Below are 13,461 nucleotides of genomic sequence, written 5' to 3' on the forward strand. Positions count from 1 at the left end.
CCAGCAAGGTGATCCACCCAGCCAGCACCAATCCAGCAGTCCCAGGGAGGGGCCCGCAAAGAACCAGACCAGAAAGAGCCTTAGGCAAGATCTTTATTCACTTGGACACTGTACAAATATTACAATTTTCTTTTGTTGCAAAAAGTATAAAAATAATCTTTATATAGGAATCCATTGTTACTGCAAATCTTTCTAAATCTCTGCAAATGGCTCTAAATGAGGGTAAATGAATAGAGAGGTGGGCTATGGGGCAGCAGCAGGTTGGGCCAATCCTCAGGGACTCACCTGCCCAGATTCCTAGCTAGAGACCTCTGCTCCTTTCTGTTGGCACCCACCACCACCACCTACAGGTTCTCAAGGCTAAAGGCCAGGCAGAAGGGGGATACAGGAGAGGTGCAGGAGGGGCTATAGGCTCAAAGGGTGGGAAGAAGTGAAGGAGGCTAGGGGTGGTGCTGGCAAGTGCTCAGCTCCACCCCAGCTTCCCTCTGTGAGGGGGAGGACCTGGCAGGAACAAGCTGCTCTTTCGAGTGAATTCGGGTTCTCATTCTGTGACACTGGGTGTAGCAGCCGATCCTGGGCTCGGGGAGGGCACAAGGTGGGGAAAGCCCCAGTACAGGAGAGGCAAATATTCTGGCTCCACCATGGAGGGGGCTGAGCCCCTTTCCCCTGCTCTCCCAGCCCTGTACTGGTGTCGGTGGTGTAGTGGGAGTTGTGGCCAGAACTGTGCAGTCAGGAAAGGCTGGGGAAGCCAGGAGTCTGTGGTTCTCAAGCTGGGTAGGAGTGGGGTGGGGGGAGGTCCCCAAGCAGCCCTCAGGTTAGACAGTCTGTGTCCCAGCCACACAGGGCATGTCCCCCGTCAGTCAGAGGTTGAGAACAGGCACATCAAAGAGGTCACAGACACCTTCACTCTCATCCAGGTTGTAGATGTAATCATGGTCTCCGGGGGGCGGAGAAAGGCGGAGAAGAGGGGCAAACACTGCAGAGAACACCAGGCTGAGACCTTCGTCCCACCCAGCAGCTGTCCAACCCCCTGCCCACACCCACACCCACCTTCTTGGGCCACCCACCTTCTGAGGACATCAGCTCCTCCAGCAGCTCTGAGCTCATGCACTCTGGGGAAGGAGGGAGAGCTCAGTTACATTCTGGGTCCTGCCTCTCCACCCACTAAAGCTGATAAAGGGGACCCCCCCCACCTACCCCTCAGGAATTTTTACACTTTGCCCAAATACCGAGCGCCACCATAGGTCCTCAGAAGGGCAAGAAATCAGCTGTAAGACCCAATGAGCTACTACCAGCCCCAAGAAGGAATGCAGCCCTACCTCGTGTGGGATCAAAGATTTCTGACAGTTCTTTGGGGAGTTCCAGAACTGAAAGACAAAAAAAGCCATGCTCAAGGGCCCAGAGGTCCAGTCTGGTCCCACTCTAGCCCCCAATTTCCTCAGATCCTGTACCACCCACCCTGGGGCTCCACACAGCTGAAGAGATGGAGGCCCTGCCCCAGGCCACGCTGGCATCGTCTGTCAGTCTCCCTTATTGACCCGAATTCCTCAGAGCTGGGCCCAGCGTACCAAAGGCCCATTGTAGGTGACTGGTAGAGCCCTTCTAACTTGAAGTACTGCAGAAGGGCAAGCAGACCCCCTCCCTTTCTGGGCTCAGCATGCATATCCTGTCTGATGCCCTGTCCCTCCCACCTTTGCTGAGCACTAGCTCAGTGTCAGGCTCAGACACCACATCCCAGGTCACGTCACCTGGCAGAGGAGGAGGCAGATATTTCAAAGGGCTAGCGCTTCAGGGCGACAACTCTGCTACAAAGGTCTGACTGGGAAGACACACATGGGAAGCAGAGGAAAATGAAGCTGGAGAGCAGTGCTGGGGCTGGATGATGAGGGATTTCATAGGCCACAGTTAGGGGCTTGGTTTTATCCAGCAGGCCTTAGGGAGCCATTAAAAGTACTTTTGTGAACAGAGAAATGCCAGTTAGGCTGTGTTCAGATGGGGTAAAGAGGATGCTACAGAAGAATTTAGGATAGAGGAGACCAGCAGTGGTCCTGAGGATGAAAGAGACCACCGACGGGAGACGTCTGGAACAGAACTCATTTAGCTGTTGTGAGGTGGGGAGCAGAAGGAGGGAGAAGGAAATGGAACTGGAGTTGACGCTCAGCTGTCAGGCCTGGCTGACAAGGGCCAAAAGTAGGGTATAGAGAGGTGGAAAAGCAAGTTTCAGTTGAGGACACGTGCGAATGAAGTGTCCATTGGATGTGCACAGGAAGGCATGTAGACACAACAGATGTGGGGTTCCAGTAAAAGACCAAGGCAAGACAGAGGTTGGGGGTTCATCTACCCAGAACTGGGGCCCTCCACAGTTGTGGAAGGGAACAGAGACCTGGGAAGTGCCAATGTCTAAGGAAGTGCCAGGAAGAGATCAGAAGAGAAGCCAGTGAGAGAGAAGAGCCGAGATCTGGCATCATTAAAGCCAAAGGAGAAAAAAAGTATCCATACGGACTAAGCACCAGAGCTCATCAGCCTAGAAACCTGCTAGGGCTGGCAGTCAGTGTTGGGCAACTTATCAAGAGCAGCACTAGGGTAGCATGGGAGGTGGAGTGGGTGCAGGACTCCTGACTGCTGGAACCTGGAGGGTGACTAGGAGACCAAGATATACAGTGGAGTGGGGGTGATTTTTTCAAGGAGTCCAGACAAAGAGGAGACAGGGGAACACAGGACGAAGTATCACTTAGTGAGGAGAGAGCGGTGCTTGTGGGCTGAGGAGAACGAGTCCTAGGAGAAGCAAACACGCAAGTCGCTGGATGGAAAGGAAACACCAGGCAGATGACACCACCTCTCCTGGGAGGGTACTGCCCACCTTTGCAGCCTGAGGACCATACCACAGCCCCTTCCCCAAGTGAGCGCATACGCTTTCCTGAGATCTGAGTCCAAAGGTGGCAAGCAGGGCTTGAGAGAGAGCCAGGGAGTTCTGTCAGCCCAGGAAGGGGGGCACTGAGCTGGAGGCCAGGCTCTCCTCATCCTGGCTGGCAGAGCTCTGGTCAAGGAAGGCTTGATGGCAAGGGCCAGCCCTTGGGCTGGCCAGCTCTGGCTGAGAAGATAGAAGAGCTGGGTTCCAGCCCCAGTTCTGTTTCTAACCTGTGATTGGCTGAGGCTGTGTTCCCCCAGCTCCCGAGGGAACAAGTACTCACCACCTGTGGGGTCCGCCTTGATGGGCTCAAAGGAGGTAGAAGGGTTGGGTCCAGATGAACTGCTATTGCTGCTGCTGCTGCTGCTGCTACTACTGCTGTCCAGCAGGGCAGAGGACTGCAGTGGCCGAGTGTCCAGTGCTGTCAGGCCCAGCGGAAGTGAGCTGAGCTCACCACTGTCCTTGCTATTGGTTCCAGGGCCGCCACTCACTGCAACCACATGCCCCAAACCCAGTCACTTGGGGGCAGGAAGTAGGGCACTGAAGCTGGCCATGCTAGAACCCACACCCAGGATGACTACAGCTCTGGCTCCCAGGCCCAAGGAGGTAGGCACTGCCAGTCACCCATGAAGAGATAACCTAGAAATGATGCCTTGAAGGGGACAGTGGCATAAGACCAGTAGGAGGGAAGACTCACGGACAACATGGCTACTGAGACCACACTTCAAGAGGGGCTGCCAGGGCAAGTGAGCCACAGGTGGATCTGGGGAAAAACTGCCACCACTAATGCCCCTTCACAGTCAGAGCTTGCCTGTTAAAAAGGGCTCCCCTGCCATAGCAAGGGAAGGCCAGCTGGCAGCCATGAAAGGGACAACCCCCATAGGGTCTCTTGCAACTCTGAGTATGGCATTCCACAACACAGAAGTATTGCCTCTTGGGCCCCAGAGATCACTCCATCCATCACCAGATGCCCATCTTGCCTTACCTGTGATTTCAGCTGATGGACTGGTCACCCCTTGGGCTTCGGTGCTGCCAGGTACACAGGTGGGGGCAGTCATCTGGGGACTACTTGGGCGTGAGACATCCTGGGTCAGGGCCATAGCAGGTTTGGGTGGAGTTGGAGGGGTAGAGACAGCAGGTGGGCTCTGGAGCAGATCTTCAGGGGGTGGCACAGGCACTGCCACCGGCGGCGAGCTCCATGCCTCCTTGTTCACCAACAGCACCTCGATGGGGCCGCTCATGCTCTTCAAATGAATCTGGTACTTCTTCTGCCCATTGAGGCCCTGGGGGGTGGGGCAGGGGGCATTGGAAGCAGGCTTGGCTCCTGCCTGACTCTGGGCCGGGGCCAGTGTCCTCTCCCACCCCAGGCTGCCCGTTCTCCTAGATAACCCCAAAGCCCAGGCCTCAACCTACCTGCCCCACCCGGAACTTATCGGGCTCCACAGCCAGCACCCGCCCGCAACCAACCCCGCCTGCCTGGGCTGAGCACCCACCTCTGGGATGGGTACCTCCAGGCTGGTGCCCGATGGAGCCCGGATGGCCAGGAGGGTGTCTCCTAGAATAACAAGGAGAATGGGTCAGGCTCCAGGGACTCAGTTTGAGATGGGAATAGGGGTGCCTGTCCATTGGAGCAAGGAAGGAGATCACAGTCTCTGAGGAGCTAGACAGTAAGTCTCACCCATCCCCCACAGTGGCTGAGGCAGAGAACTAAAGCTTTTCTCCTTCCAAGAGCCCGGGGGGCGGGGGGGTTAGTAACCAGAAAATCTGGATTCAAACACGTGGGACGAAAGATTGCTGGCCAGGGGCACCTCACTCCTCAGTTGATGGGGCTGCTCCCTAAGTGTAGGTGTTCTGGCCAAAGCCAACATCCCTTCCTCAGAACTAGTATGTGGGGTGCAAGATGAAGAAAGAACAGTTCCTGTATCCATAATGCAATTAAACTGTAAGTTGAAAGCGGGAGTCACTGCCCTCTGCATACAAGCATGCACACACACATACCCCCTTATGCTCATCACACCTGAGAAGCCAAAACCCGGGGCCGGTGCAGATGGGGGCTGACCAGGGACCCAGCCCAGGACTGTTGTACCCTCAGTATGGTTAGCCTCCACAGGGTCCCAGTGACCCTCAAACCCAGGACTTACCCTGCCTGGTTCCTCTTTGGGCAGGCCCCAGGAACCCTCTTAAGAGATGGAACTCTCCTTGGGCACTGAGCCCACAGCTCAGGGGGGTGGCTCAGCCCAGCCCCACCCCCATCTCCCCCGACCCAGGCTCTGCTCACCAGCAAAGCATCTGCAGATGTCCTCATGAGTCACGTAGGCCAAGGTGTGGGGGTTAAGGAGAACGACTGAGGCCCTGCCTATGGTGACAGATGGCAGACCACAGAGAAGACCCAGCTCTTTAGGAGAAGTCTGACATACAAGCCCTCAGAAGTACTAGGGCTTGGGGGTCTATGTGGAGACGGATCACAGGCCAAGACTGTTGGGGGAGGAGCTCTGAGAGGGGAGCTGGAGGCTGGGATCTGGCCAGAAGCTGCAGGACCATCCTCCCAAGAGGCATAGAGCCCGGGGCACCACAGAGCAAACCCAGCTGACTAGAGGGACCCTCGCCCACTCCCCGGGAGCATGGACTGCCAGGAGGATATCAGCTGTTCTGCACGTCCTCTGTGACGTTCCGGATGCTCTGCTGCACCCACACCTTGTGCTGGTCCAGTTCTTGCTCTCGCTGCTGCAGCTCCTCGATCTCTGCCTTGAGCTCAATCAGCTTGTCCGCAATCTCCCGGGTATTGCAGCCAGGCCCCACGCCCCTGAGCCCAGGGAGTGGGGCTGAGGAGCTGCCGGGAAACTCTGGGTCCCGTGGCCCCTGCTCTCTCCTGCACCCTCCACCCCCCACCCCTGACACTTCTGGATAGGAGATCCCATTACCCTCCCAGGTGCCCCCACTCACTTCCACTGGATGCTATTCTTGGATTTTTTCTCGATCAGCCCAATACCTTCCAGCACGTTGGTAATGTCGTAAATCCGCCGCTTCTGGCGCACAGCTAGGGTGTCAGCTGCCTGGCACACAGAAGAGTGGAGGATGCTCAACCCCACTCTCAGGTGTACCCCCAGCTACCTTGAGACTTGGTCTGGAGCGGTCTGAAAAGGGGGTGAATTAGGTCCCAACCGTCCTCCCAGGCACTACAGCAACTCAGGACCGCGGGGCGGGAAGAGGCCTGGCGCACCCTGGACTGATATGCTGATGCCCTTTTCCCCACACCAGGCGGGGAGGGCCACGAGGATCAGCACCTGCAGCCCGGAGACTAGCACACAGCGGACACCCAACGGCCTCGGCCGAATGAATGAAACCGCGCCCGGTCTCCTTCCTCTGAGAAAACACACGGATGGCGGCCTGCTCTCTGAGGGCTCCGCTGGGCCGCCCCGGGGGTTCCCGCTACCGGCCCAGGCCTGGTCCACCATTCACCCCTGTCTTCCCTTAGCCCGGGCCGCACCAGCTTGAGGTCAAGCACGCCGTCCTTGGCCTCCTGCAGAAGCGACACGAACTTGGTAGTGAGAAGTCCCAAGCTCTTCTCATGCCGGCTTGGGGTACCCGGGGGCGGCGGCGCCTGTGGCCCGGCCTCCGCCATCGCGCCAGCCCGCAGCCTCCCTTCAGCCAGGCCAGGCCAGGCCGGCGCCGCCGCCACTTCCGCTTCCGTTCCTGGCCACCCCGCCGCCGGCGCCAGCGTATCTGCTTCCGCTTCCGCTCCGCGCTCTCCCAGGGAACCTGGCGCAATGCCTTTCTGCCGGCATGGTCGCAAAACTTCGGGGACCATCAGCAAATGTTCAACCGCCGAAAAAGACGAAAACAACCCGCAAATCCTGGGAGATAGGACATGGTGTGGAGGCATGTGGAACAAGTCGGTGGGCAATCCCGACAGTAGAAAAAGGGCAGCCACCAGAACCTTCCTGACTGGCCAACCTGCCCCAACTCCACTAACTCTGTCCCAGCCCCCCATCTTAGGAAAAGAGATCATGTTGCCTAATGAACCCAATATATTTTCCCAATTCTGCTCCTGGAAGCTGCCCTACTCTCTTGGGGTCATCCACCCTATTTTCATACCTCACTTCCTGCCAAACAAAAGCACTAACTATATCTAGCTTGTCCACTTGTCTCCATTCTCTTTCCCCTTCCCTGATTCCAGCCTCATCTTTTGTCTCCATGCTGCAGTGCTCAGAGACCATGGAATTATAACCAGTTTTCAGCCTATGCAAACATGTTTACCGGTGTATGAATATATGTAAAGCACTTAGAGCAGTTCCTGGCATGTAGGAAAAATATGTGTTTGCCGGTATCATTTTGTTATTTTACACATTGTCATTATTTATCATTATTTATTATTTTTCATTTTAGGTCAAGTTCTCTGGGAAACAGACTTTGAGACAGGGATCTGCCTGCAAATCCCTTTATTGGGGGGTCCACGCTCATAAGGAAGTAAGACAAACAGAATTGGACAGAGAAGGAATTAAACTGCAAGGCAGTTAAAATAGAGGCTTCAGCCCATCCTACTAGGAGAGGCTCTGAAACTAGGGTGGCCTTCCCAAGGCGTTCCACATCCAGGCAAGGGTACTGGGTCTTTGTATCTCAAAATTGACCCAGAGACTCAGCTGTGAGACCTTAGCAGCCTACACTCCTGGCAACTAGGGGAACAAGTGCCTTTGTCCTGAAGGGTAGATTTGGATGGTTCACCAATGACCACTACATTATTACTATCCTGTAGTCCCTTCCGTGGCCCCCTTTAACTCTCAAGATAAACAGCTTTCATACCCTTTGGGCCCCTCTCCTGCCATCACCTACCACAAGCATTCTTCACAACAGCCTGTGATCTCTCACTCCTCTGTAGAGGTACACACCCTCCTCTGAGGGGCCCATCAACACAGTTTTCATATTGTGACATTGTTGTCTGCATCCGTGTTTGCACAACCCACTCTGCACCCCAGGTTGAGGCCACCTGGTTCATGTCTGTGTCCCGAGCACTAAGAGGTCCTGGGTGGACTCCCCGCCCCCCAAGGAAGTGGCGCCCTGCCCTCCCCACCCCATCCCACAGTGCAAATGCTCTTTCCTGTTGGGAATAAAATGCCAGAGTCAGTTTCCTTCCTTTCTCTACGTGGCCTTGGGGCGGGAAGGACCTTGGAGGGAGGAGGAGGCTCCTGGGCAGGGAGGTAGGACACAGGCTTCCTTGGGAAGAGGAATTTTGCTGTGTGCTGAGGTGTGGGCCAGGGCCACCCAGGCCCTCTGAGTTAGTGGAGGGAGTGTCCAGTTCTGCTGCGAGGGCTGGGGGAGAGGGCCATCTCAAGGCCAAGGCTGTGTGAGGAGGACGGAGGACTGGATGCCTGGTCAGGCTTGGTGAGTTCCATATCAGACTGTCCTCTGCAACTCAGCAGGTGAGGTCTGTGCCTACCCTGCGTCACTTGGCATCTACACAGGCAAAACTAAGAAACCCAGCAGGGGAAGGCTTCCAGGGTACCTGCCCATCACACCACCTCCCTTGCATTTCCGCAGGGGGCTGGACAAGAACTTCCCTCCTCCTTGGAGGGGCCTAGGCAGAACCTGCAGCTCAAAGGAGCATCCACTCTGCCTGCTCTAACCCAGATTCTTGCCCCAACTCCCACCTCAGCTCCCACCTCAGCTCCAGCTCCTGCGGGGCCTGTCATGGACTCAACAACCAAGAACGAAATGCAGCCTGCACTTCTCCCTGGTATGAGACCTTCCGGGTGGGTTGGGAGAGGGATGTGGCAAGAAAGATGGGAATGGTGGGGTTGGGTCCTCCTTGCCAAGTCTGGCTGGAGCTCTATCGGTCAGTGGGATGAGTGGACCACCCTGGGGGCCAGACTAAAGAGCAGGAAGGGGAGCAGTTTCGGCAGCTGCTTCCTTCAACTGACATGGCTGCCCAGGCTCTTCCTGCCCAGGCTCTGAGTGGCCGGAGCAGGAGAGGGCGGAGCGGCTAGCCCGGGGTGCAGCACTCAAGTGGGCCTCAGGCATTTTCTACCGGCCGGAGCAGCTGGCCAGATTGGGCCAGTACCGCAGCCGTGAGGTGCAGCGTACCTGCTCCCTGGAAGCACGCATGAAGGTGGGCATCCGGCAGGGGGCAGGAGTGCTGGGGCTGGGCGGCAGGGCTGGCCAGGCCTCACTGGCTGCCTCCCTCCCACAGTCAGTGGTGCAGTCATACCTGGAGGGTGTGAAGACTGGTGTGTGGCAGCTGGCCCAGGGCCTTGAGGCCATGCAGGAAGCCCGTGAGGCCCTGGGCCAGGCCCATGGGTTGCTCCGGGGCATGGCCGAGACTGTACAGGCACTAGAGCCCCTGCGGGAGCAGGTCAGCCAGCACAAGCAACTGCAGGCCCTGTCTCAGCTGCTGCCCCGGCTGCAGGCAGGTGAGTATGCAGGGGCCCTGGGCCTCAGCCATCCAACAGTTAGTCAACAAACACCCATCAAGGGGCTGGGGCACTAGTGGGAGACTGCGTGGAGGGACACACCAGGAACCTCCCAGAGAGTAACTCAGGCTTCAGATGGCATATGAAGCAGGGTGCACATTAGCTCATTCTGGTGTTCCTGAGCATGGGATGTCTGAGTCAGGAAGGACACCCAGTCAAGTGGCTCTGGCCATCCTTGTTGTTAAATTGAAATATTTCCCTAACAGAGTGGGTGAATAGCCATTAGAATGATCCTTCAGTTCCTCCCTGCCTTCTTTCCAGGATCCCTGACTTCCTCATGTCCCTTTAGCTCAAGGGTTTACCCCTGGCCCACCCGGCCTCTAGGACCTTCCCTGGATCCTTTCAGATTGGCTAATGCTCTACTATACTGGTTATTAAATATTTTACACATCATCCCAGCCCCAGGACCTCCGCATCTGATCCTGAATCCATTGCACAGGTGGGAAGGCTGAGACCCAGGGCGGTTTCCTCTTTTCCCTCCTTAGTGCCAGCTGCAGTGGCCCACACACAGTCCTTGATTGATGCCCACCGGCTCTTGGAGGCATATGTGAGCCTTCGAGAGCTTGAGCAGCTGCAAGAGGAGACATGGGCATCTCTGGGGGACATGGAGTTGCCAATCTTTGAGGGGTTGGGCCCTCTGTCTGAGGCACTGGGCCAGGCTGTGGAGGCAGCTGTAGGGGCCGCAGGACAGCTGGCACGGGAGGACCCAGCCCTGCTGGTGGCTGCTGTGCGTGTGGCAGAGGTGGAGACGGGCCGCACAACTTCCCTGGAGCAAGCCCCCCGGGACTGGCGGCAGCGCTGTCTGCGGGCACTACAGGAGGGCCTGGAGCAGGTCCACTTTGGGACACATCTGCTGCCTGGGCCAGGGGCCCTAGCAGGTTGGCTGGAGGCTCTGCGGGTGGCTTTACCAGCCGAGTTGGCCACAGCTGAGGCGCTAATAGCACCCTGCTGCCCACCGCACTACAAGGTGGTCCAGCTATGGGCCCACACCCTGCATAGTGGCCTGCGCCGCTGCCTACAGCAATTCCTGGAAGGGCCTGAGCTGGGAGCTGCTGATGCCTTCACCTTACTGCATTGGGCACTACATGTGTACCTGGGGTCAGTGCTCTTTGGGCAATGGGAAGTGGGTGGATTGGAAGCTGGAGGCTCAGTGTGACACTGGGCCACCTATCACCAGGCCAGAAATGATGGGGAGCCTGGACTTGGGGCCTGAGGCTGATGTGTCTCAGCTGGAGCCCCTCCTGACCCTGGAGAATATTGAGCAGCTTGAGGCAACATTTGTGTCCAAAGTCCGGGTGAGTAGTTGGGGCCCAGGTCCAGAGAAGCTCTGCTACCAGTTGTGTGCCTGTATTTGCAGAGTCACATGTCTAACTGTCTCTAGCAGGGTCAGTGCCCTGCTATATCCTGCTGCCCCTCATCCCTTCCCCCAGGCAAATGTGGTGCAGTGGCTGCAGAAAGCACTGGATGGGGAAGTAGCTGAGTGGGGCCGGGAGCAGGAGCCTGACACAGACCCATCTGGCTTTTACCACTCACCAATGCCAGCCATCGTGCTGCAGGTGAGTGGGAAGTGGTGGGCAGCTGGGCAGCTCCCATAGGGAAAGGGGAGGAGGGCAAGACTGGGACTCTGCTAATGGCTGCCCATTCCTGCCTGTAGATCCTGGAAGAGAACATTCGAGTAAGCAGCCTGGTCAGTGAGTCACTGCAGCGGCGGGTGCATGGCATGGCACTGTCAGAACTGGGAGCATTCCTGAGAAGGTCTGCCAAGGCACTGATCCATTCCCAACACCTGGCCTTGCTCCTGGGGCAGCCCAGAGGGGCTCTGAGAGAATAAGGCCCACCAGTGGGAAAAGGCTCCTTCAAACAGGGCCTTGAGTATCTTGGAGGTGGGGCTAGAGTACCCGGAACAGAGATTGTCGGGGCGCCAGAGTGACAGCAGGTACAAAAGCCACCTCTGCCCTTTGCAGCTTCAGTGATGCCCTGATTCGATTCTCCCGAGACCACCTCAGAGGGGAAGCAATGGCCCCTCATTATGTGTCCTACCTACTGGCTGCCCTCAACCACCAATCAGCACTCAGGTACCAGAAGTCTCCCACAGAACCCCACCTCCACTAACCCCTGACTGAATATCTATTAGGTATCTATTCAGCCACATTGGGCCATTAGGAACTTTGGACTCACATAGCTCTGGGGTTCCAATCCCAGTTCTACTAATTACTAGCTGTGTGACCTTGGGCGAGTTACCAAATCTCTCTGAATGTCACTTTTCTTATTAGTATTACATTATATTATATTATATGTATAAGAACTGGACCTTCTGAGAATCACATGCAATAACAGGTGTAAAGTACCTACCACAATGCCTGGCACATAGTCTCAAGCATTTATTTATTCAACATATACTTACCAGCTCCTACTCTGTGCCAGATAATGTCTGGGGTTACAGCAGTGAACAAAACAGAAAAAAAAAGCCCTTCCTCTTGGGTCTTACGTTCTTTGGGATGGGGTCAGAGAGAGCAGACAAACAAGTTGCTAATTTTTACTCCCTCCAGACTGGGATAAACTCTCTCCCCTTACGGATGAGTAAACAGAAACCGAAAGACATGACTTATGACTTGCTCAAGGTCACACCACGAATTAGAAGCTGGGCCGTCCGGGCTGTGTCCCTGTTAGCTCACTGAGCCTACCACTCCATGCTTTAGTTGACACCCCAGACCTTCAGAAGCGCGGGGAACCGCCCTTGCCCCCTCCCTCCACACACTTGCGCCACTAGGTGGCGCCCGAGCGGCTGGACAACGAAGGTCCGTTAGGGCCTTGGCCTTGGTCCTGAAGCCGTACTTTTGGTTGGTCCAGCTCCTCCGTGTCGGTCTTGCAGCCCGACGGGGTGGCTTTAGGAGCCTTGGCTCCGGTGGAGGCAGCGCTGGAGGAATTGCAGAGGAGGATATGCCGCCTGGTGTTAGAGGCACTGCTGGTGGAGCTACAGGTGAGGTTTCAGGTGGGGTGGGAGGAGATACAACGTATGTATGGAGGACTCTACGTGCAATACGGGATCTGCATCGGCCTTCCAGTCCCGCCTCTGTCCCCATCCCCTAGCCCCTGTTCATGGCTCTGCCCTCGCGCCAGTGGCTGTCGAGCCCGGAGCTGCTGGATGATGTGTGCGAGAGGACGGCGCGCTTCTGCCGGGATTTTTGGCGTGTGCGGAATCCCACTGTCCAGGTGCGACTTGGGGTAAGGAGGGTGAGGGGGGAGATCCAATGGAAAAGGGGTCCAGGACCCACCTGAGTGCCCTCCCCGCAGCTGCTGCTGGCCGAGGCTGAACGTACCGTGGTGCTGCAGTACCTGTGTGCGCTAATGCAGGGCCGCCTGGTGTGCCGTGGTGCCGACGAGCGGAACCAGGCTGCCGAGCGCCTGCAGCACGATGCCATGCAGCTCCGGGATCTTTTCCTCGATTTGGTGAGAGCTTGTTGGGCGAACAGATGGGTGGGAATCTCAGTGGTTGGGTGGGAGCCGAGGGCCCGCACGAGACCTACCCCGACGTGTTCAGGGCCTGGAGGAAAGCTTTCAATGTGCGCCGGTGCTCCTCACTCTGCGAAAGCTGCTGAACCTCCGCGACCCCACGATGCTTGGCTTGGAGGTGGCAGGCCTGCGGCAACAATTTCCTGACGTGAGGTGCGAAGACGGTCGCGAGAAGGGAGGAGGGAACTGGGAGGGACGAGGAGGGGCTGGGCGGGGCTGATGCACCTCCGTGGTGCCCCGTAGTGAGGATCACGTCTCCGCCCTCTTGGACCTGCGCGGGGACGTGTCCCGAGAGCAGCGCCTAGCTGCACTCAGCTCCCTGCAGGCCGGCCCGCAGCCATCGCCCCCCGCGGGTCGCCGCGCACTCTTCAGCCTCGTGCCAGCACCTACGCCTGCTCCATCCTCCTGCCTTCCTTCGGGGCCCTGTGCCTGACTCCCGACTGCCAGCAGAATAAAGCCTCGGCCCCTGTACGCGTGAATTGTGTGTGTTGGGGAAGGGAGGAGGTTGAAATAAGTGTCCGTGAAGATTAGGGGGTCCACACGCAGTGACACGCCTAAGGTATCCTGGCTCCAGTC

General features: G+C 57.0%; 2 protein-coding genes across 6 annotated transcripts; one reads left to right on the top strand and one right to left on the bottom strand.

The window, feature by feature from the left end:
• Positions 1–75: 75 nt before the first annotated feature.
• Positions 76–6,610, bottom strand: E2F4 (E2F transcription factor 4). 2 transcript variants are annotated; one of them, XM_088800323.1, is made up of 10 exons: positions 6,396–6,610; positions 5,852–5,961; positions 5,550–5,711; positions 5,187–5,230; positions 4,402–4,463; positions 3,894–4,191; positions 3,192–3,398; positions 1,320–1,367; positions 1,068–1,112; positions 76–993 (listed from the first exon to the last, which is right to left on the bottom strand). In XM_088800323.1, exons 1-10 carry the CDS (start codon positions 6,528–6,530, stop codon positions 857–859), a joined length of 1,248 nt encoding a protein of 415 aa, XP_088656449.1. In that variant the 5' UTR covers positions 6,531–6,610; the 3' UTR covers positions 76–856. The 2 variants fall into 2 exon arrangements, with proteins under 2 accessions (XP_088656449.1, XP_019611151.2); XM_019755592.3 differs by having other exon boundaries at positions 76–976; positions 6,396–6,602.
• Positions 6,611–8,011: 1,401 nt separating this feature from the next.
• On the top strand, positions 8,012–13,356 carry EXOC3L1 (exocyst complex component 3 like 1). Of its 4 annotated transcripts, none has more exons than XM_074314753.2 (14): positions 8,012–8,287; positions 8,559–8,639; positions 8,836–9,011; positions 9,093–9,312; positions 9,858–10,470; positions 10,550–10,667; positions 10,803–10,928; positions 11,027–11,127; positions 11,337–11,447; positions 12,223–12,352; positions 12,493–12,585; positions 12,667–12,822; positions 12,914–13,038; positions 13,129–13,356. In XM_074314753.2, the coding sequence occupies exons 2-14, from the start codon at positions 8,594–8,596 to the stop codon at positions 13,316–13,318; spliced, it is 2,205 nt and encodes a 734-aa protein (XP_074170854.1). In that variant the 5' UTR covers positions 8,012–8,287; positions 8,559–8,593; the 3' UTR covers positions 13,319–13,356. The 4 variants fall into 4 exon arrangements, with proteins under 4 accessions (XP_074170854.1, XP_074170853.1, XP_019611103.2 ...); XM_074314752.2 differs by having other exon boundaries at positions 8,018–8,287; positions 8,444–8,639; positions 8,851–9,011; positions 12,463–12,585; XM_019755544.3 differs by having other exon boundaries at positions 8,018–8,287; positions 12,463–12,585.
• Positions 13,357–13,461: the final 105 nt, after the last annotated feature.

The sequence above is a fragment of the Rhinolophus sinicus genome, chromosome 8, assembly GCF_057876585.1.
Source record: "Rhinolophus sinicus isolate RSI-liver-muscle chromosome 8, RSI-T2T, whole genome shotgun sequence".
NCBI lineage: Eukaryota > Metazoa > Chordata > Mammalia > Chiroptera > Rhinolophidae > Rhinolophus > Rhinolophus sinicus.